Source organism: Hippocampus bargibanti, linkage group LG13, assembly GCF_051943395.1.
Source record: "Hippocampus bargibanti isolate YZ-2025 linkage group LG13, ASM5194339v1, whole genome shotgun sequence".
Classification (NCBI taxonomy): Eukaryota; Metazoa; Chordata; class Actinopteri; order Syngnathiformes; family Syngnathidae; genus Hippocampus; species Hippocampus bargibanti.
The window spans coordinates 16,591,414-16,615,976 of record NC_142746.1 but is presented as its reverse complement, the minus strand read 5'-3'; the positions used below and the strand labels follow the sequence as shown (position 1 = coordinate 16,615,976).

General features: G+C 39.4%; 1 protein-coding gene across 4 annotated transcripts in view; it reads left to right on the top strand.

Annotated features, from left to right (window-relative positions):
- The window catches only part of sipa1l2a (signal-induced proliferation-associated 1like 2, genome duplicate a), an 89,871-nt gene that overhangs the window by 17,749 nt on the left and 47,559 nt on the right, over positions 1-24,563 (top strand). For all 4 annotated transcript variants that reach the window (XM_089011894.1, XM_089011892.1, XM_089011893.1 and 1 more), the window contains exons 2-3: positions 19,785-21,543; positions 23,848-23,981. In XM_089011894.1, the coding sequence (XP_088868020.1) occupies positions 20,130-21,543; positions 23,848-23,981 (1,548 nt within the window). In that variant the 5' untranslated portion in view covers positions 19,785-20,129. The remainder of the gene's footprint in view (positions 1-19,784; positions 21,544-23,847; positions 23,982-24,563) is intronic.

The window sequence follows — 24,563 nt, the reverse complement described above, 5'->3', positions numbered from 1 at the left end:
ATCATGAACAATAAAGTCAAGCCTGAGTCCCGGTCAAGCCTCAAGTGTTTTGGATGTCAAGTAAAATCACACGTTGTTAAAACAGTGACTCAAGTTGACTTGAGTCCAAGACTAGGTCCTCTTTGCACCATATGACGTTGAGTTCTGATTCTTTCATCAAGTCTGATCTTTTAATGTAGACGTTCACGTGACAAAACATGATCTAATATCAATGGAATGCATCCGTGAAGTGACATGCACGGACACACAACACGACGTGTTGTCGAATGGTGTGTTTCCGGAATTAAATTGGTCCCCTTATATCGGTCACACCCGAAACACATTTCTGTGCAGTTTCACAGATTTTGTTAAGATGAAGCGGATCGAGGGAAATGGATGGAGGGAAATCTAATCGTCTTGACTGATGAGGCATGGCATTTATGCTATTCAAATGTCAGCAGGGATTGATGTCTGCTAATTAATGCCAACGTTTGTTTAGGTGACTGTTTCAGACCCACTTCTTCTCATGGGTTTTCAACTGATATTAAACATGTGTTGAACTGTGAACCGATATACACAAGCATATTGGCATGGATGAATCCTGAATATGGCATTGGAATAATTGCCCAAACTATGAACAGATGTTTTTCTCTAGTCATGCCAAGTTGACTGGGACAAACCAGTGACCACGCCTTTTCAACCTCACACGTGATTATGTGAAACAAAGTGAAGAGAAAGTGTTTTTGAATGTGTGTTTTCATTTGGCAATTTCTAATTACTTTCCTCTTCTGTTCCTCATCATTTGCAATTTATTTTCAATCATCATTTCCTGGTCCCGACTTTTTTTTTGTTCCACATGTGTGATAATTGATGTGTCCTGCACTTTCACAACCAATGTGATTGTCCACAATGGTGTGGCATTTCATTACAAACAAAGATACGTAGCTTTGATACGTTATTTTACAGTACATGGGGGAGGCGATGTATTTTTTAACACCTCTCACAATCGCACATTCACTTCTATATATCTGTAAACTAGACGACAGTGAGGTCAAAATCTTAGCTAAAGAAAATAGATAATTTGAAAGGGGAGTAAAAGAAGCTATTTTTATAAAACAGCAAAACCCTTCACTAAATCGCTGTGGTGGTGTGAGATTCAATTTGGATCGTGCTTACAACAGACCACTTAGATCGTTACCATGCTGATGAGGTGATACCAGGGTGAATGGGGCAATCAGGGCTAGTCATAGACATTAATGAGTCAATACAAAAGAAGTAATCTGCTCCCCCCAACCTAAGAGCAGGGACCAGAGGTCTGGCACCACCACCTTTGGACATTAGGGATATATATCCTGTGACTGTAAAGTGTCCTTGAGAGTTTTGAAAGTCGCTTATACATGAAATGTATTATTATTATTATTATTATTATTATTATTATTATCTACAGTGTGTAGGGCCAGAGCTACCAGCAAAATTTTATTTCGCTGACGAAGCTTTTCGGATGACCGAAACGTCCGGCACCTTCAAAGAAGTACAGATGACAGCTGAAGAAACCTTTTCATCGATAGGATAAGTATAATTGTATGTGTAAAGTCTAATTTTAGACAATAGTCCTATATTACATCTTATTACATTGTACAAGTGCACCGATGGTTGTGTTCAGTGAGTGCATATATTTCATCGTACAACCCTGCTCCACTCTCCCCCTTTACTTATGTCTTTGTTCATAAAGGATGTCTGCTGTCACTCATGGCCAAAATAAAAAAGTTGCCTAGCAACATGATCGAGGGACTGTTTACCCTCCACCGCTTCACCCTGTGCCCACAGCCCACTTGCCTTTTATGCTCTCTTGAGCACAATGGCAGAATGGAGGAAAGTGGTAGCGGCTTAGACCCCCTCCCCACCCCGCTGAATCCAAACAAAATTTACAGTGGATGAGGGAATGGACAGGAGTGACCGTGTCCTGGTTGTTTTTTGCCAGCTGTTCAACTTCTCAGCTGGAAAAAAATGCAATTTCCTTTAAAATGCCATTTCCTTCAACCACTCCGCATAACTAGGGAGAACCATGTCCTTCCGCCGCATGCTGTTATCAGCAGGACTAAAAATACTAGACGGCAAATACATCACATTCCTGCCTAGCGTCACTCATACTCAATGGCGGCGGATACAGGTGTCTTTGGTTCTCTGTAAATCATTGAATGGACCCCGGCGGAAGCAATCAGCCTCAATTCTTTGTTCCTTGCCCCATTATGCAGTTCAACCTGTTTAAGCGGCGCAATTGTAAAGCAACCCTCAATGACTTCCACACAACCATATTCTCTTTCTTTGACCCCGCTGTCGACAAAAAGATTCATTGCTTCTCCAAAACTTCTCAAAGATAATGAATGGTAACTGATTTAAATATGGTCCTCATGAGTGAATATCCATCATGATGCTTATTTTATTGACGGATGTGTGCATTTTATGATATTTTGTCTCACCCTGTTTTCATTACAGCTGTTTTCGTAGTATTTAGACAAAACGTGTGAAAAATGAACCCCGATTATGTAAATTCTGTGTGTTAATTAATGTAGCCCTCAATGTCACAGTAAAATTATGTTTGTGTAAATCTCAGTTGCCCAAGTCGTGGTAGCCAATCAGTATTCTCCAGTGGCGGGCCGTGCATATCACTCCTCGGACTTCAGTAGCTGCCACGGTAAAAAAGTGTGCTGCGATTTACTGTACGTCCTGTACTGCACTAGAGGGTACAGTTAGCCAGGAAATAACTTGTGAAGAAAGAAATACTGTCATTAAATTGTTTGGTTTTACCATCAACGTGTAGATTCATGATACAGGGTGAGAAGTCGCTCTTTCACACCACAGAGAAAATGATTGGCGAATGATGGCAAAGAATCAATAATAACCTCATAAGATTGCAACATTATGTGCTATTTTTGCTAGTCCGACCTTTTTTAATGTCTGACTTTTCTTGAAAAGTCCGTCTTAAAAATAGCTTGAACAGTAAATCTGCAAACAAATCCATTTCTTCTCATCCTTCAGCCATTGTGGGTTGACAAAACCGCTATTAAATCAACACAATACAATATTTGCTTATGCAACTCGCTACTGATAAAGTGTGCTAGCTCTGGCCAGTATGCTCTTATCACCAGTGGCGAGTGATACTATGATTGGCTAGTGACTAGTTTGTGAAAACTGAACTGATTATGAATGTGTAGGTAGATTTCTGACCCTAGTAACAAATGATGGCTGAAATGTGATTGGTTAAATTATTAAATACGAAAACACACGTCTGCAAGTGCAACAGCGGAAAAGTAATGAAAGGTAGCTGAAAGACAATTTGGAATTATTTAATAAGAATTCATGGACAAAATATAATTAACATCAGTCTGAGATTCGATATTTTAGGACAGTAGAGAAGGCTTGACGGTCTGCCACTGGTATTCTCGAGTTTGTATGTTCCTTTAAAGTATCTGGTGCATGTGCGCAGGGTGATCTAGAGTTTGTTTGTCTGGTACGAGGCAGTGACAAGAAACTTTAAGTGTTACCTCTTAGGGCTTTCCACTCCTCTCATAAAACTCCTTCCTTCCTTCACATTCACTCAAATCAGAGCTGGGAACATGTCTCCAGAGGCTGGATCAAAGCAGAATGTGGCACAAAGATGCGTACTTGCTGCCATTCATTCATTCAACTAGATGAAAGACTGTCATTTCCTGCTATTTCATGCTCCCGCCTCCAACCAGTCAGAGACGGAGCAAAACAATCATGAGGAAGTAGTTCAAATTTTACTGTTCCCCCACCCCCAGCACACTAAAACCCAATTATGTATTATGATTCGCTGCTGTAAGTGAAAGGCAATCTGGATTGCGGGTTTTCATCCAAATCGTAATGAATTGAAATGTTCCACTTCTCACAAGGTTATTGTTCACATAAAGTGGCACATGTGGCTTTCTCCATTTTCTTTAACTTGAAATGTCAGCTGTCAAAAAGAATTTTGAAGGTCACTGGCATTATTCATGAATCTTTCCTCAAGAAAACAGTACTTTCTCTTTCCGTCCTTCCTGTCAGGTAGAGGCTCCCTGAATGTCACCACCCTACACACACAAATACACACATGCACACAAACACACACATACACATATACGTAGACACACATACCCATTTCCAGACAAGGCCAACAGTGTATCTGCCCCCACACAAGGCAGCGAGCTACTTTCTTTCACATATGCTAATGGTAACGTGTCATTCAGCTGTTGGTGGCTTTGTCACAGAGGGAGGTCGAGACTTGTGTGCATTAAGTCGCAGCTGTATGCAGTTCACCAAATTGACTCCCTGATGGTTGCCAGACTTGCCCTTAATTACATTTACCCTCCCAAACTTTGGAGACACACTATTTTGTAATTACCAGACGAGCGTTCAAGTCTTTTTTTTTAAACCTGTCTTTTGGTTTGAAGATTCCTTTCCCCAGTGTGTTTTTTGGGTGGTTTATTCTCAACAAGTGCCTGATGGATTTAATGCTGAGATAAAATCTTGTGTGCTGTGTTTTCATTATCTTGGTGGCTTACAGATATTTACATCATCACCTCTAGAGATTTATGGCTTGTATGCTGGTGAGTGAACTATTAGTATCCACTAGTGGCGGGCCGTGGATATCACCCCTGGGCCTTCAATAGTGCTACGTCTGAATTGATCCACAGCTGCAACTGTAAATAAAAAGTGTGGTGTGTTTTATGAGAGGATTCGTTAGCCAGGAAATAACTTGTGAAGAAAGAAATACTGTCATTTAACTGTTCCGAGTTTTTACCATCAACATGTGGATTCATGATATGGGGTGAGAAGTCACTCTCACCGAAGAGAAGATTGAATAACAGAATGACGAAGCATCAATAATAACTTCATAAAATTGCAACATTATTTGCTATTTTCTGACATATTCAGAGTTATCCGACTTTTCTTAATGATGTCATTTTTTCTTGAAAAGTCCGTCTTGAAAATGTCTTTAACAGTACATCTGAAACTAAATCCATTTATTCTCCTTCTTCAGCCATTGTGGCTTGACAAAACCGTAATTAAATCAACACAACAATGTATTTGCTTATCCAGCTCGCTGTGTGGTTTCTAGCTCTAGCCAGTATGCTCTTGTCACTAGCGGCTATGATTGACTGGTGACGAGCCAATCATAGTTTGCGATAACGCTGACGTTACCCAGGCTTGCGAGCAGGCGTCCAGGTAAATTTTTGACCCTAGTAACAAACGATGGCTGAAATGTAATTGGTTAAATGATTAAATACGAAAACCCACACAAGGAAGCTGCACAACAGGGGAAAAGCAATGAAAGGAAGCTGAATGACAACTTGGAATTATTTTATAAGAATTCATGGACAAAATATAATTAACGTCAGTTTGTGATTCAGATATTTTTAGGCCAGCATAAAAGGCATTGCAGGCCCTGACGGCCCATCATTGGGATCCACTTGTCTTCACTGTAGAGGTCTAAATACTCATCTACCCTGGCTTTCGTTCAGTGCTCACAGATGTTTATCGGTGAGGCAAGGCAGGTTTATTTACTCGTACTGTATATAAATCTATGTAATGCATTTTATATGCGAGGCACCCCAGTGTTCGTCATTTAATTAGAAGTATAGCTTTTAAAAGTATTTACAAACAAAAAAATTAAAGGCAAGCAAACAAAGTAAAGCAATAAAAATAGATAATGAGTAATTTCATGTCAAACAAGTATATGTGTTTTGACAGAGGCAACACAGGAAGCTCTTACGTGGTTAATACATGTGATTCATCCACATCTGTGCTCACTTGTGTCCACCTCTCTTCCCTTCACATTTTCCACTTGACTAAACTTACACTATTGTCAGTGTCGGAGCTTTCAGCTTGTGACCTGAGGGCTGAATTCTATCTCTTAAAGTTGCCAGGTTTATGTCAACAACACCAGGTAAAGTGAAAAAAGAAAATAACAGCCGTTAAAAAGAAAATGACTTGGCATCATTATGATTCAGCCGTTATGAGGTATGTGTATGGTTTGATATCTGTCTACCTCAAATGCATTTTTGTTTTATTATACAATGCAGACTGAATGTGCAGAATAGACCATTGTCATTCTTTAGAATTTTTGTTTTGTTCTTGAGCACTTTTCAGTTGTAGTGCTAACCTTTTTTTTTGTGGAAGGCAATAATCTCAACTCACTCGACCATACAGTATATTAATGGTTGTCTTTTTGAATTCTATAAATAATACAGTATATTTCAATCTACACGTGATGAAATGGCAGTGAGATTTATTTATTTACTTATTTATTTATGTCACAATAATAATACATTTTATGTATTAATGTATGTGTGTATTTATTTATTTATTTATTTATTTACTACTACTACCACTACTACTACTATAATAATAATAATAATAATAATAATAATACATTTTATTTCTATTGTTATGTGTTTGTTTATTTATGTATGTGTGTGTGTGTGTGTTTATTTATTTGTTTGTTTATGTGTTTATTGTTTCTTTGTTAGTTTATTTTAGGTGACAGGCATTAGCCGTTGGCTAAATTTACATTGCGTGGTGTTGGGGGGTGGGGTAATCTCTCTGTTCTGAACTGCTGTATTCGCTCCGCTTGGCAAACCTGACCTCATGTTGTTCTTCAAACTTCCGTCTGTCGGCATTGAATGAAGAGAAATGAATACTTTCTTGCACCCAATTTACAAAATAAGTAATGGGTTGATTAGTTATTTTGTGTAATATGTACCCTTATCAAATTGATCAGGATAAATTCATATACAATAGTATATAATTCGGCAACCTAAAGTTTAGCTGATGGCTCAAGAAATGCTGTCTTTTCATGCTGATCCAGTGGTCAACGTTGGCCTTTAGTTAGTACAGTGCGGGTCAACCAGGGCAGTGCAATTTAGTTCTGGGTAATTTGCTTCATCATTTGTGCACCACTTGCCTTGCAAGTGCAGCCACTATTGTTGCTGAAGTGTAGGGCCATGAATCGAATATATATGCACCAGTCTAATCAACAATACAAAATATAGATGTGTGATAATGTTTAAAAGAAGTTATTATTTTGACAACTTACCCTATTTGCAAAACGAGACTGCCATTTTCACACCGTGCATTTCTGTCCTTGTTGGATTATTTTTTTCTTCTCACTACTTCCCGGGGAGTGCACTGCTGACAGGCTGTCATTATGGAAGTAGCTGGGTGGGCAGCGGGCGGCTGGGGATCAGCAGAAGGGGAGATGTCTGCAGATTGAAATAGATAGTGGTCTTATTCCAGAGACCCACCAGGCCAAATCAAAACTTGTATGTTTCTCTCTGTCTTCCCATTGGAGTGAAGGTTGTTGTGGCTAGCCCCCCACTTCAGGGGGACAGATGGTCCCTTTTGGAGTGGGGCCACTGAGCTGTGCTTTCTGTTTACGGGGGGCCTTGCCGGATCAGTCTAAGATGAACATAGTCTCCTTCTGTTGTGAACATACAGGAAGCGCATCCTGCAAGAAGTGAATAAACAGGGGGTGTAACAAAAACTATCCATGGGGGTCTTAGTTGTGATACAAAAGCAAAAATACCTGCTTCAAAGTCTTGACATTTAACATTATATGACTGTGATGCACACCTGGTGTGGCTATCACAATTATTGTAACTTCTCCGAGAGTTTGTGTTGATTTATTAGAAGACTTTAGGCCTCTCACTTCGTCACCCACTGTGGTTTCCCTTAGGAAACAAAAAACTATTTTCAAAAAACATAACTGGAAATATTAGAATATATTGTGTTCAATGTCATTTCCCCATATATGTTATGTTATACATTCATTTATTATATATTGTCAATACATTATTGTAAAATATATTATATATTGTTCACAATATAATAATAATAATAATAATAATAATAATAATAATAATAATAATAATAATCACAAATTTTATTTCTAAACGCCTTTCAAAACTCTCAAGGACACTTTACAGTCACAGGATATTGTAATATATTACAAAATTACAAATGGTTGCCGCTTTTCATATAGTGCAATATATGTATTAAAAAGTAAGGTGTAATATATGCAATTATATAGTGCAAAATATATGTATTTTTAAATTTATAAATAACCATAATAATAATGTAGATTACATTTTATTTTACACAATATATTTAGTCTTATATCCAAAGATTTATGACCAATATATGATAAAATGTATACATATATGTGTAATATTATATGGAAATATATGTCATAACTACATACAGATACATGTTTGATGTATAATACAAGGGTCGGTAATAATCATTAACGGCTCTTGATGTGGCAGCAGTATACTTTGTCCTCGTGAATAAACAAGAACAATCTGTTGTTCTGTCCGTTTTAATTCCCGGCTCCCTTTGAAACAACTATTGAACAATGACAATGTGCTGCCTGGCAGGCGGCCGGGCAGATAGCCAGCTGGCTGACCAAATGGGAAGGAGACTCCCTTTTTCAATCAGGCCAGGAAGGGGTTTGGTGCTCCCCATTGCTCACAGCATCTACTCTTGAGCTAATTTGAAAGACAAACTACTAGCATTCGCCTTTTAATTGCACTGATCTGCCTTATCAACATGAATATGACGTCTAAATGTGTTTTTGGTTGAATTATGGGTACAACCTTTGGTAACAGGTGTCGGAATTGCCATTGTTTATTTTAACTAGTTGGGTTTTCTATGACAGACAATGTTGGAATGCCACTTGTTGCAGTTTATAAGAGAAATTATTTCAATCCCACTTCGTATTAAGTCATTCACTGCTGTCATGATGCTAAAAGAAATGTTAAATAATTTTGTGTTTCATGGATTTTGGATGGGAGAAAGGTGCGCATTTCTCCCCATCCAAAACAGTTGAGTTGGGCGACCACTAATTAACTCTGAGAAGGTGATTGCAACCACCTGGGAATGGCCAATTGCCGCTGGGACCCGATTGGCCAGAAGCTCAGGTGAAGCACCTTTAAAGCCAGACTGAGCGAGTCACTTCGAGGAGGAAGAAGAGGGACAAAGGACAACCTGGAGAGCAGTGTTACCTGGGGTCTGCCAAAAACTGATATCAACTTCAAATAAAGAAAACTCACAATACCCTTCCTGCATCTGGCTGAGTGAACTTTTATCGACTTTCCACCTGCTTGCTGTCTTCCGACAACTGCCATTCACAAATGTATTCAGGAATTGAAAATATGATGTAGAGCGCCCTTCCCGAATTTGTTTGGGTTTTGTTTTTTCTGGCTTGGGTGCCGATAAAGCTCTGGCAATGGCCTCTGGCTATGTTTTTGCCTTCCGCAAAGGGGCAGCATTTCCCTTTTTTCCATGTTAGCCCTTTGTTCCAGCTTCAGCTGTTGTTAAAGTGCTATATAAACCGATATGTATGTATAGCATTGTATTTTGGAGAGCCGCCCTCATTTCAAGATCATATAACTTCAGACCCATATAATTTAGGAATTAACTCTTTTTCTATGATAAAAGTAGAGTGTCTAAGGTATCTTACACTGCATTGAATGTGTGTGTAGTCCTAAAAGTTAATTTTCTGTGGGTCCTGAAATTCAAGTGACAATGACCAAAACCCTGGCACTGGAATGAACACATTTATGCACGTCTGGCAGTGAATGAGTTAAGGTAGCCGGTAAGAGGGATGACAAATAAACGTGTCCTTTGACAATGTACAGTGGCATGATTGGCTACTTTATGAACAATTTTGACAATTTTTCAATGACTGAAAAGCAATTGATGGCACTCAATGAATGTCTCATGTTCATCATGGTTTGTATCAGTTATTATTGGCGGACATGTCAAGGTTGGTTGAACCGAATAAGATTGTCTTGTAGGTTCAAGTCTATTTTTCAACCCATCCATCCCATTTGTGATTGAAAATGCTTGCTGTGGGGAACAAAAGACTAAACTTGTTTTTAGCGCAGCACCAAAATGACATTTTTGTTTCTTTTAACCTGAATAGTATGCACTTTACTGGATATATGAGGATTCTTTCTGTCTAGTAACTGACATAAGACACAACTTTATACCCAACAGATCTTTTTTTCCGACTATGTGTAACCATTGAGCACAGATACTGACTTTGAAACGAGCAGTGGGAATGTAATTTCAACTCGGTAAATACTAACTGTTCTCTGAACCAAATGAAATAGAGTCCAATCACTTGTGACCCATGTGCTTTTGACTCATCTGAACCGGACATATTAGATTGAGCTGCTCCTGGCTGAAAAGCACCCAGAGGAAACACACACTTGTTCATATCATTCCCTTTATTATAGGGCTTATTTGAAATCGCCACCAGCCCAGACCACAAAGTTGAAGCAAGAACAAACGGATATCTTGTTTTTGAAGTTTTATGCTTGAGAGCATAACTATTGAACTATGAGGTGTGGCGAGATCCCTGGAGAGGGGGTATAAGGGGCTGGCGGAATGGCAAACTTGGCATTGCGCTACAGCCAACAGGAGTAAATTCCTAACGTGCAGCTCTTCAAGCGTGCCTTCCGACTGTTACAGTGTTTCCATCTGTAGATATCCCAGTAAGTTTTCTGAGAGTTTTGGTTGTATTTATGCTGAGTTCCCGTATCCGTCAATTTCCTTTTTGTGCAAATTCCTGTCTAATCCTCGAGATTCTGCAGCAAGCCATTATTTTTTTTAGACGGAGCGTGCAGTGTTTTTTTTTTGTTTTACTCTTGCCAGAGGAAAGACTGGCATAGATGCTTACTGTTTGTTTGAGGTGTTCTCTCATAAGTCTGTTCACCTGGGGATGGGCATTAGCCAAAGTGGGTATTTTCTCACTGTGCACAAGGGAAAGCAGGCATCAGGGGAATTATGAAACAGTCAGTGTATATTCTGTGTTCTGACCCCTTTTTATGTTAATTGTGTCTGCTTATTGTTTTTCATCTGTCATGGGGGTGACCAAGGTCAGTGTGTGCTTTGTTTCCTCCCACTTCTCTCCCTTTAAATCATCAAGTATAAATACACACATTGCAGAGGGTGTCATCTCATGTCGAGTAATGATATGATATATACATACCATATCAAAATGACAAAAGAGATAATGTCATGTCAGAGAGATTCTAGTGGACAGCAGTTTTGCTTGGGCTTCAGAGGGGAGGATGGTCATGGTGCACTTCTGTGCGCATGGCTAATAAACTAATAGACTAATAAAGGCAAATCCAATCCAATCCAATCCAATGAATACTGTCAAAGATGAATGACCTGTATTGATATATACTGTATACTGTATACTGATCTGTCGTTTGATGAACATATTTACCATCGTCATGTTTGTATTCAAGATTTTACTGTGTACCTCCTTGGGATCGACGCATTGCTGAATTCTACAGTATACCCGTAACTAAACGGTTAATGTGTGTTTTATAAGATTGATAAGGTAAAAGATCGTACTGGCTGACAGGCGGAACACAATTCAGCAATGTGTGAAAAGCTGTAGTTACTGAATCGTATTTCAACGCATTCACTGCTAGACGTGCAAACATGTGTCCACTCCAGTGCCAGGGTTTTTGTCATTGTCACTGAAAGACCCACAGAATATGGAGTTTTAGGACTCCATAAACATTCAATGCAGCGTGAAAAACATTTGACTCTCTTCTTTCATCAGAGAAAAAGAGTTAATTCCTAAATTATTTGGGTCTGGAGTTATATGAGCATGAAATGAGGGTGGCTGTCCAAAATACAATGCAATACATACATATTGGTTTATAAAACGCTTTAACAAAGCAGAAACTGAAATAGAGTGCTAACATGGATAAAAGGAAAACGCTTCCCCCTTGTGGAAGTGAAAAAAAAAACATTGGCAGAGGTCCAGCCAGCCCTTTATCAACACCCTAACAAGAAAAAACAAAACCTGAACAAACCACAGCGCTCTACGTCATATTTTCAATTCCTGAATAAATTCCGGAATGTCAGTGAATGAGTTAATATAAAATATAGCACAAAAATGATGTTTACCCTTTTTTCCCTCTTTCTGACATAGTCACATACAAATGGTCATAAGATTCACGCACATCAGTCCATCAGGTGAAAAAGATTGTTCTGGGTTTTTGCCAGGGATGGATCGATATAATCCTCCTCCTTGTTTTTATTGTCTTTGCCTTGAGTGTATCCGTCTTGATTGCATGAGGAAGGACATATCCTAAGTGGCACACGTTTGCTCTCAATTGTGCCTCACAGAATTCTTTGAAAGGAAAGCGATAGACGGTTGAATTCGTCTCTCAGATCGGTCCACATCGGTCACATCCACGTACAAGCGTATTCTCGTTTGTGTATTCAAGGTGAGAACCGTACCTACTATTAAAAACAATAATAATTTAATGAATTATATATTCACAACCTTGCCTGACCTCCTTGACTGGAATAATTTGTTTAATAGTAGCACATTGAGACAACTTGACATCATCAGACTCAATAAGCCCGAAACAAATTTCACTGGTGTTCATACGCTCCTCGAGGCTATGACACCCATCTCTACTCACACCAGCCTTTATGATCTCCATGCTTGTCCCTGGAGGCCATACTAGCACATGAGGGGTGTATGGTTGGTGGTCTGTCCATAAAGAAGAATCTAGTGTTAGATGATATGGCTGTTAACCTGTCACACAGAAAAAAAGTTTGGGCTTGACTATTATTAGCAAGGGCCTAGAATGTCTACTGTTTCCAGCTATATCAGCTAAATTCTATTCTATTTATTTTATTTTATTGTATTTTTTAACATAAAATGAAAGAAGAACATACATGTGCTTTTGTTGGCCTATATTTTCTATTAACCAAGATATAAAATACTAAGGCATTTTGTTGTTCATAGACTGTGGAATGATGGAAAATCTTTTTTGTCAGATCAGTGATATGTAATTTTTATGGTTAGAATTTCCATGTAGATACTACTTTTTAAAAATACAAAGCCATGGTAGCTTGTCTTTTCTGTAATTATATCGTCTTAGAACAGAGCGCTGTCAAAGGATTAACTGACACTGACAAGTCCATCTGAAAAATACAAACATTGCATTTGGAAAGATTAATCCAAGTACAAGGAAGCAGATTGGACTCTGAGCTTTTGTTGTCCTGTACCTGCGCTAGATTGAAATGTTGACCGCACGACTCCCCCTACATCTGTAATATGGGACCATTGCTTGGTTGTCATCTCATTGTGATATGAAACTCGATTAATGGAACTACAAGTACGTACTGTACTATATTTTCTGGTGTATAAGGCGCACCGGAGTATAAGGCGTACCCTCAATCAGTGGTGTATTTTCAAAGTGTTTTCATATCTAAGGCGTATCGGTCCATAAGGTGCACCTTCAATGAGTGACAAAGGTTTTCCAAATACGTATTATATAGAAATATATAAATGTTTTCCAAATATCAGGCACACCACATTAAAAGGTGCTACAGTGGCTGCTAACAGTAGTTGTGAGACCTGTTGTGCCTCAATATGACTTCACATACAGTAAAGTCTCGTTATATCAATATTCTCAGGAGTCGGAAAAAATATCGATATAACCGGACTATCGATATATCCGATCCTGCGTGCATGTAACTTTCTCCTTGCGTTCATAGAAATAGTATCGTAATAAGCGGTACTATCGATATAACCAATATCGATATAACGAGACTTTACTGCCTTGCACCTGCGTATAAGGTGCAGGGTCATCTTTTGAAGACAATGCTGGCCAAGGGGTGCGCCTTATACACCAGAAAATATGGTACTGTCTATGTTTATGAGGGTCACAGCTGATGTGTGCCGAGATGCTGGGTAAGCACTCGTCTCGTTATTTTCCGGGGGGGGGGGGGGGGGGGGGCAACGTTTGGGCAGGGGCTAGTCAGTGACTTTTCATAAGGCTCAAGACAATATTTATCTGTTAGTCTGGCTGCATGACCGTCGTACATGACAAAAAAAGTGTATAGTTTGAGAAGGATATTTGTGTGTCTTCTGGTGTCAATGGTTTTATAACAAATAATTATTACTGCGTGGTATAATAATCACGAAAAGATAAATGACCTGGAAAATAAGGAGAAAATGAAACAACTTTCACCTGGTACTATCAAGTAGGCATATAACTTGGCCTCATCATTTGAAACTTCTTAATTCCATTCAGGACCTAAATGTAAGCCGCCACGGAGTTTGAAATCACTTCCAAGAGGAGTGAAAAAATCAACACCGTTTGCGGTGCGAATGTGATCTCATTCAACTGTGGAGTGACTTGGAATGTGGCTCATTGTTTTGATTGTGGTTTTATGGAGGACTCAGATGGTCAGTGAAGCTCAAGCAACATGCCCTTGGGTTTGTTTGCTTTGCACTTGGATTTTCCCCTTCCTGGCGAGCCTTGACGAACATTTTGTGACACATCCAAATGTCTGACTCGCTATCGCCTGTCATCATGAAACATTCAAAGGCCAATAATAAAAGCACAGAACAGCTTGGAATTTGCTTGCCATTGCTGTGCTGCCTGTTTCACTATATGATGAAGTCCATGAGGTGGAAAATTGGTGTAATCATCTTGGCCTCTAACCTACATTGCACCCTAATTTGGCTGTAGGAGGAGAGGATGATTGCATCAAGGCTTGACCTCCACATCTGGAGGTCAAAACACGTTTTGGACGAGGCCGGCATCTACTTCCTGCCAGTTTGGAATAGAGGCACGTTTAATACACATAGCTATATTAAAATAAATTGGTCATGATCACAGGTCTATGATGACCTCAGGGTTAAAAGTAGCCCCACTGCATATTAGGAGCTAAATAAACATGTTTGACCTTGATCCTTGGGTGAAAGGTACAAGGGAAGATGCTATATCTTTAACTGAGATCGTAATTACAGAGAATCGAACATTTCAAATATTTATCCGCCTCAATTGTAATTTTTACTCGACTGGCATTCTGAAAGATATCTTGCAGTCACTATCTGTGTCACCAGTTTGGAGTTTAACTAATGGACAAGCATGGATATCAGTTAGTCTAACAGAAAGAAATACCTGCAATTTGAGATGCTGAAATGAGACCCCGTACATCTTTAGATATAATTCAGGCGTAACATTGTGACCACATTGTAAGCAGACAGCCGTATCGTTGTAACCTAGAAGTATTCAAAACTTGCAATTTGTGTACACAGGCACACAAATGTGACCGTGGTAAATCAAAACCACAGGGAAGTAACCACTGGAGTGTCCATTTTTTGTGTACTGGTGTACTGGTCTCAATGCATGTGGGCCGTTCTGTTATCGCCCGTAAATAGATATCATTATCCAATACAATACACATTGATTCATATAGCGCTTTAAAATATATGTACTGTACTGTAAACGAAGGTCCAAAAAGCTGATAATTTGATAATAAAAATATCATCCATCAAAGTATTTTTAAAATAAAATAATATATAATAAAAATCAAGTCCATAATTCAATGTTATGATTTTGTGTGTGATAACTTTAATATGTAGTAAGATAAGAAAACTTTTATCTCTCTCAAAATGAAGAAATTTCCAGTTTACAGCAGCCAAATTATGAAAGGAAGAAAGTACAAGACAAACAGTATAAAAATATATAAAATATAAATAGGATCATTTTAACTCATTCACTGCCATTCACGAATTTATTCGGGAATTGAAAATATGACTTATAGCGCCATTCCTGAATGTGTTTTTTTCATGCTTGGGTGCCAATAAAGCGCTGGTTATGGTATCTGGCAATGTTTTTCCTTCCCACGAACGGGCAGCATTTACCTTTTGTACCGACACCTCCACTCCCACCTCATATTACTCCGAACTTAAGAATTAACTCTTTTTTCTGATGAAAGAAGAGAGTCTTATGCCGGACTGAATGTTTATGTAGTCCTAAAACTCAATATTTTGTGGGTCCTGGAATTCAAGTGACAATGACAAAAACCCTGGCACTGGAGTGGCCGCATTTTTGCACATCGTCTGGCATTGAATGAGTTAAAAATGGGTGCACGGGCGCAAGTACAGGTTAATGATTACACCAATTTTCCACCTCATGGACTTCATCATATAGTGAATCAGGTACAGGTAAATGGTTATATATTCAATATTCTATATTTAGTATTTGGTATTTAACATGGGTGACTTATTCTCTTGATTAGGCATATGCCGAAGTGATTAATGAGGAGTTTGTCAGCGCTGGCTGACATTATGTTCTGCTATGGCAAAGGAAAATGGTGCATCACTGACAGATGAATATTAATCTCAGGATGGTGCAGGGAATATGTTAACTTTCGTCACTGTTTCATTATGTGCTCGATTTCTAAGGCCACAGTGTCAGAGGATTATTTTAAGATCCTGCAAATCAGATAGACTACATTCTAGCTCACAACCAATCAAGATATCTGACATCAGGGCATGGAAATGAAATTAGGGACTCTTTTAGGGAGGATTTTATGACTGCTTTTCTGGCGACAGGAATAATCACAAGTGCAATGATTCGATTCACATTGTGTCAGACGAGTTACTGCCTTTTTTTACATTATCATTATTAAAGTAGAAAGGCCGTGAGAAATAGGCCGGGCTGTTAACTTTTATCGTCCTCCCTCAATACGAAATGATGGAATCAAAGCGATAAGGAAAGCTGTTTATCTTTTTAACAGTCCCTTTTTTCATCGTAAGACTGCCTTAAACAAAATATGTTGATTTTCTGACCTGGCTACTATTTGAAGCTCCTGCACTGTACAGCAATCTAGTTACAGTGGACGTCAGGGGTCAAATTCAATCCAGTCTTGACTTCAGGAGCTCCCCTGACAACGTAAATGCTGTTGTATTTGTCATACCAATATACCGCTCCACTATGTATGGGACTTCTCTTTCGCTTCTTGTACACTGTTTAACTCATTCACTACCAGACGTGCAAAACTGTGTCCACTCAAGTGCCAGGGTTTTTGTCATTTTCACTCGAATTCTAGGACCCACAGAATATAGAATTTTAGGACTATGTAAACATTGAATGCAGCGTAAGAAACATTCGACTCTCTTCTTTCATCACATAAAAAGAGTTAATTCCTAAATTATATGAGTCTGGAGTTATATGAACTTGAAATGAGGGTGGCTGTTCAAAATACAATGCCATCTATACATATTGGTTGAAATAGTGCTTTAACAACAGCTGAAGCTGGAACAAAGCGCTAACATGGAAAAAAGGGACATGCTGCCCCCTTGTGGAAAAGAAAAAAACATTGCCAGAGGCCATGGCCAGCACTGTATCGGCAACCAAGCATGAAAAAACAAAACCCAAACCAATTTGGGAATGGTGCTCTACATCATATTTTCGATTCCCGAATAAATTCGTGAATGTCGGTGAATGAGTTAATAATAATACATAACAAGCTAAATAATAATACATTAAATCGAATAGCAAAATGGAAAAACATAAATTGTGACTCATTATTCTTTCTTCATGCATTTTCCCCTACGTCTACCACTTCTCAATTCTTTTCCCATTTCACCATTCACCCCCCTGTTTTTCACCTAGCCCTTGTGTTTTAAACATCTATAATAACAGTACATTATTTCGGGGCCTGCCTATCTCCTGCCTTCTTCCAGCACACGCTCACATCACGGAATGAAAAGAAAATAGCCACCTTCAAGTCGCATTGGACACATTCTGCTGACCATGATTCTTGCCTCATACTCCATTAGGTGCGGGTGTGGCGTCTTGAAGGTGGAAGGAGACGCGGTACAACTGCAATCATGAATCACTGTCAAAAAGAAATAAATTCATAGACCACCGTGTTCATTGGTTTATGGTTTCTCGTCTCCCACATGAAATAAAAGCCACCTCACCCTGTCCTGACCCTCAATGGCAACATAAACAAGGACAAGCAGGCAAATGATGACTGCTATTTGTCTCACTCCTCTTAAATCAGATTCATTCGCGGGCAGGCGATACTTTCAATGTGCTTTGCTTTCCAGCAAAATAATTATCGATGGACAAGTTCAGGCGTTTTATTTTTTTTATTTTTGTATTTCCATTCATTATAGGCGAGGGGAGGCAACTCAATGTGCTTCACCTAGTTAAAGACATGACACCTAGAGGCATTTAATAAACATTAGAGTTGATTACATTCAAATGCAAAGAAGTGAAAAAGTGCAAAGATTGTTCATTGACAAACACACCCATGCGTAAATGCACATATTTAAACATGTTAAATGGAAATTAAAACCATTTGAAAGCCAAAACATTAGCATTCCTAAAATAACTAAAAGAAATACTTAATATTTTTTTTAATGTTTAGAAGACATTGATCAAAGGTATTGGAGTTGTGGGGTGCAATGTTTTTCACCTGGATTTAAAAGCACTTATATTTGTAGCTACTTCACTTCTATTGGGGGTTTATTATGAATGACTCTCTGTGTCTTTGTGTTGTCATATTGTCTTTGTGTTGTCATATTATTTATTATTTACTTTTTTTGTTCTTTTGGCTTCAGGATGGCGCCGCGAGAGTGGCTGCCTTTCCAGCAGCTCCTGTCTGTTGTTTCTCTACTTTTTTCTTTCCTTTCATCTTCGTTTCTCAACTTTGCTGCTGTGAAATATAAATTTCTCATCTGTGAGAGTAATAAATGTAAATCCAATCCAATCCAATTCCATTTGTGTGCAGCACAGCGGGTTGCTTCACTATGCTAACTTTGAAGTCCACTACTTCGAACAAATCTGTTGTACTCTATGCTGTCTGGTATATCCCTTTGCAATTTTGACATTAGGTTATTACAGATTCACTCTATCATGGATTTTAATTGGAACCATAAATTCAATCAATTGCAGTTTTACCTTGCTAATATGCTCGTTATCTTGCTAGTTTTCTTGCTTCCAAATCGGACCAATTAGTTAGCCGACAGAAAACAGCTCAGATACACTTTTCAAGAGAGTTTATATATTTATCGCACAGAGACTATAGGAATTTTTGTTTCATAATATATTTCTGTTTATAACATTTGTCATGTTCAATTTACCTCAAATGGTTTTGTTTTTCTTCAACGAGCAAAACTGGATGAAAACTGTTACAATATGCAAAAACATCCCTGCTATGTCGTTTGCATGTTTGATCCTGCAGGTATTATCAGATATTTGTGTGCATGTAAATGTCTAGCAGGTCAACGTTTTAACTGAACATCTGCCTCCTGTTATTACAATTCTCTTCATTGCTTTCTGTGTGGTTTAGTTATCAGGCCATAATTGTACCTCTCAAATACTCCAACCAGCTACATTGGGTGATATACAATATCAAATTCTAAAACCAATACAACCTTTGATTTAATCAAATTTTAACAGCGTGCACAAACTTTATGTCAACGCAGTTACATGTATCATAACAAGCGCGACATATTTTTGTCTTTCAAAGCTCTCAAGGACACTTTACAGTCACAGACAAGCATAGGCACTATAATAAATAAAATACAATCACAAACAGAATGCAATAAATAAAATATAAATCATAAATAGAAACAAGAGAGAGAGCTACACAGAAAATGCAATTTATATGTGGGTTTTGAGATGGGACTTGAAGATGGGAAGAGTTTCGATAGGTATTGAGGGGCAATGTTATGGATGGATTTACACAAACATGTCCAAATGGATCCCTACATATTATCCAAACAGAGCAGTGTGTAAACGCTTTTGTCCGAATAAACTGCACAAGAAAAATAACAATAAAACACAATCAGCTTAACAGTAATTTTGGCATTGTGATGTTAAATATGTGGCAGCACATGAGCTGTGTGTGTTAATGTTTTGCCTTGTGATTATGTCCCTTCACTTCAGGTCCACCTCTTCTGGCTGTCATTCTGAGTTGGCGGCAGGCTGTGAGAAAATATTCCACTTTGCAGTGCCTCGAAACTCCTCAGATGCTTGTCCTTCACATCCAATTGATGTTTTCCAACTTTTGTGGCAGTTGCCATTTGAGAGGTATGACAACGGCATCCCAAAAAAGAGGCCCCGCCTCCTTCATCCATCACTGAGCACACCAAGTGATATCATGAGGAAGGGTCCTGGACGTCCGCTCTTCAAGGAGTCTGCTTGCAAGATATGAATATTTTGAACCCGGTGAAGGATAATAAATCAAACCTTGTGGGAGTCGTGGGAAGCCCAGAAGAATAGCACAGTGGCATGCAGTCAGAGGAATTATTTAGCAGAAAGCATAAAACCCTCAATGGTAGCATGGGACCACCAGGCTCCAACATGCAGGGCAAACTTGAAGGTCCCGGCAAAATAAACGGTAATCCACCCATGCCTAAAATGGGCGTAAGGGCCAGGGTAACAGAATGGCCACCAAGAAAAGATGGATGGGATGGACGGCCATCGCCAAACTATCAGAGTGTGATACCAATATTTCAGAATGGGCAGCAGGACCATACTGTGGACTTAACTGCACAAGATGAACAAGAGTGTTTGGATGTCGACTACTCGGACGTGAAGTATACTTTGAGTGACCTCCTTGGCCACTCACCACTGAAAGGCCTTCACCCTATTCGTCAACGCAGCAACAGCGATGTCACAATCAGCGACATTGATTCTGAAGACGTGGTCGACCAGACAGCTGTGAATCCGAACACTGGTGCCTCTTTACATCGTGAATATGGAAGTACATCCTCGATTGACCGCCAAGGTTTAAGTGGGGACGGCTTTTTTACCATGCTCAAAGGCTACAGAGTGGATCACATGGACCACCGCAGCGTACCACCCCTGGGGTTTCCAGAGTTGTTGCGGTGTGATGCCTCACTCTCCCCCAGTTTACAGACAGCAGCCCAAATTGCCAGGGGTGAGTTTGTCACAGTTCCAGGCTATGATTATGTAGACAATGCTCTTCTCTATAGCAGAGAAAGGGAGAAGTCCTTCATTAGACGTCTTAAGTCAGAGTCCTCCGAAACATCTTTGTTTAGGAAATTGCGGACAATTAAGAGTGAAAGTGACGCTTTGAGACTCTCTCTGGAGGATGACCGAAGACCACTCAGCTTTCAAAAATGCTTTGCTCATTATGATGTTCAGAGCGTTCTTTTTAACATTAGTGAAGCTGTTGCAAGCCGAGCTAACCTGAGCCAGAGGAAAAACACCACTACTGGAGCTTCAGCTGCTTCCGTCGGAGGCTTATCCGGTGTTGCGGCCAGTGTTCTACCGGGACCAGATTCTGGAGTTATTGGATATAGTAGTGGAAATTCTGCGTTTTTTGAGTCACCACTAGGCAGCAGGGAAGACTTGATCCCAAAGGAGAACTTGGATGCTGATGAGGGGGACGGAAAGAGCAATAGCCTCGTGTTGGGCTGCCCGCACTTTCGCAATGAGATTGGAGGTGAAGGTGAGAGAAAGATCTCACTTTCTAGAGCCAATAGTGCCAACTACAGCGGACTATCAGAGAGCTGCTCCTTTGAATCCTCACTAAGTTCCCACTGCACCAATGCCGGCGTCTCTGTACTCGAGGTGCCTCGAGAAAGTCAGCCCATCCATAGAGAAAAGGTCAAGCGCTACATCATTGAGCACATTGACCTTGGTGCTTACTACTACCACAAGTTCTTCTATGGAAAAGGTAAGACATGTTTCTCAACATTTGCCTGCATGCATTTCTACAAGTGTTGTAACACAGTCATATTATCAGATGTTGTTTTCCCTAGCAAAAGAACTATTATCAATCTCTTTTTTGTTCTAAATTTAACATGTATGGTATACTTACCCTACGAAGCTGTGTTTTGAGCTTATAGCATTGCGTTAAAAAACACACATAACCAAAATTAGATAAGCAGACAAATTGAAGACCAACAATGAACTGACCTACAAATCAAAATACAATTTTGATATGAGCCTTTTCAAGTGTCTGCTGATGAACAGTGAGGTAACATTTGAGATTTTAGCGTATAAGGGAAAATTGGTTCAGATCGCACAATTGTCCATGTTTGATTTTGTGTTGTGTAAATTATTTTACTTTATGCGAACTATTTTTTTAAACACTTTGTTACAGCATCAGCTATTGTGAAAGCGCTATATAAATCAGGATGTGTGTATAGTATTGTATATTGAGACTAGAACAATAGCTGGCTTGTGTTGGGTACATGGAAGTATGTTTCCCTTCCCTGAGAGAGGAGCGGTCATGTCCTTTCTGGACATTGCGCTCAATGTTGCTTAAAAGCTGTGATTGGTCATGTATGAAGTAAGAGGTGAATGAGAGCCTGGTTTGCAGCTGTTCCCAAGGGGGGCAGTTGGCTGTGAGGACCTTTCCTATGAAAGTATGGGGGTCAGTGAAACCACAACGAGGTCTCCGATGCCCCCATTAAAACACCTGTGAGTATGGCTGTAAATACCCATGCCAGCTCAACCCATCACATCATTATACATATCTGTTTTCCCACTGTCTTCAGTTTGACTGCACTATCGGATTGAATTTCCCAACTTTAAGCCACACATAAAACAGCTGCTTCACCTTTTAACACTGGCAAATTCTTGATTGTCCACGAAAAATTGCTCTGCTTTTAAATCAAACTCAGTGTCAATGTGTAACTTCATTCTAAGCCATCCCCGCAAGATTAATAACACTTTTACTGTATGTTTGGCGGTACCATTGAACTTTCTATGATAATCATTGACTCCGTTCCTCACTCTCCAAATATTTCTGTTTCGAGTGTTTGACCTCTCAAGTAATTCAGGCCACGACATTCTGTATATCATCACCTCAGACACACACACGGCCATGCACAAAGATGCACTTTCACACAAGCATGGCATAGACTCAACCTGGGCCGCTGAGCATTGATCTCACTGATTGCTTCAAGCCATATTTGCATCAGCAGGAATGTTATTCACCACGACTACCCGAATGAACAGTACCTATCCATTTTGTCAAAGGCCAAGCTATCTTTCAGAACCTGGTGGTTACACCTTGTATCTTGGAAGTCATTAAACTCATAAATTCTTTATACAACACTGTTTTTTATGTGGGAGGAAACTGAAGTATGCGGAGAAACTCTGCGCAGGCTCTGGGATAATATGCCAAGTCAAAAAACGGAATCTGAAGCTGGAATCGAACCCAGTACCTCTGCACTGTGAAGTCAAGAGAGAGAGAAGCATTTGATGCTGAAGTGACTTGGGCATAGCATGTGCAAGGTGCCAGGAAGAAGACAAACTTGAGGTGTTATTTGACATGACAACCCAAGCCATCTATCTTGTAACATTTGGCATCTTGTCAACAGCAAGTGATGTGAGCCAGTGGCATGTTACGGAAAATTGTTGACCCCCCTCAAAAAAAGTGGTTCAGCTTCAGACACCATTAGTAATCACATGCACTCTCTACCAGAATTTAATCTCATGCTAACAAGTGTTAGCTCAATACATATTTATTATTCATTATTTAATGTGCAATACAAAAATGACAGGGACCTGTGCATGTAAAATGCATCGTTGCAAACTATCCAAAGGAATCACAGCAGCTTCCATTTTCTCAATTCCTGATGTAAAACAATCATATAACCAGTAATCACCAAGCCCCGACCATCCAAAATGAAAATCCAACCAGATCCAGTTTGTTGCTCTATTTTTCATTTTTATTGTTAAATTCAGGAGTACCTTTTTTATCTCACTTCGATTTCAATAGATCGATATTGTGAAATTTTAGGTGATGTGTCCTGTTGTATTGTGGTTGTTGTTCTCTTTGTTACAGCTGAAGCTTCTGTGAAAGCGCTCCAAAAACAAATATGTATCTCCCAACACAAAAAAACTGAGGTTTTATCTTTTGATCAGCTGCCAAGAACTCTTCATAGATGCTCGAGAAAGGTCTGGAAAACATGTCTACGCTGAACCGTTGAGATTATTTTGGTCTTTTTTCTGTTTACTGTGTCTCCAGAGCATCAAAACTATTTTGGTGTCGACGACCATCTGGGACCTGTAGCAGTCAGCATCCGCAGGGAGCGACTAGATGATGGAAAGGAGAAAGATGGTATGCAGTACAACTATCGGGTCACCTTCCGAACCAGTCAGGTAAACATAATGCGTTGATGTTTGACCTTTCTGTTCTGTTAAGTGTCATAAACCGGTCTAGAACTTTTATATCCATGGTAGAGACACCTATTTCCTCTAACAGTTTTGACCTGTCTTCTGGTCATGCTCTTAAATGTTTCTCCCCACGTTTCCTTCAGCACATCTTCAAGTCAATGAGATTATTCAGGCAGTACAAGGATGAAATGAAAGCGATGGTCTACAGAGGTGCCACAGAGAGAGCATAACCAAGTGTGATCAAGGACCTACTTGAGTTGACCTTTTATATTTATATTGTGAATACAATCTATTCTGGATTCAAAAAACACTGTCGCTGTCCTATCTCAACTGAAGAAAATGAGATTATTGAATGGAACTAAAAAAAATACATCTGGATGAGGATTGCAGCATAGGTTGTTTTTTTCCACAAACATAAAGGACATTCAGCGGGGTTTGATTCCGGCTCTGGCATTCCTAGTGTGGAATTTGCATGTTCTCGTTGTGTCTGCATTGGTTTTCTCCAGGTTTCTTCCAACATTCTAAAAACATGGATAACAGGCTCTTTGAACACTGCAAATTGACCCT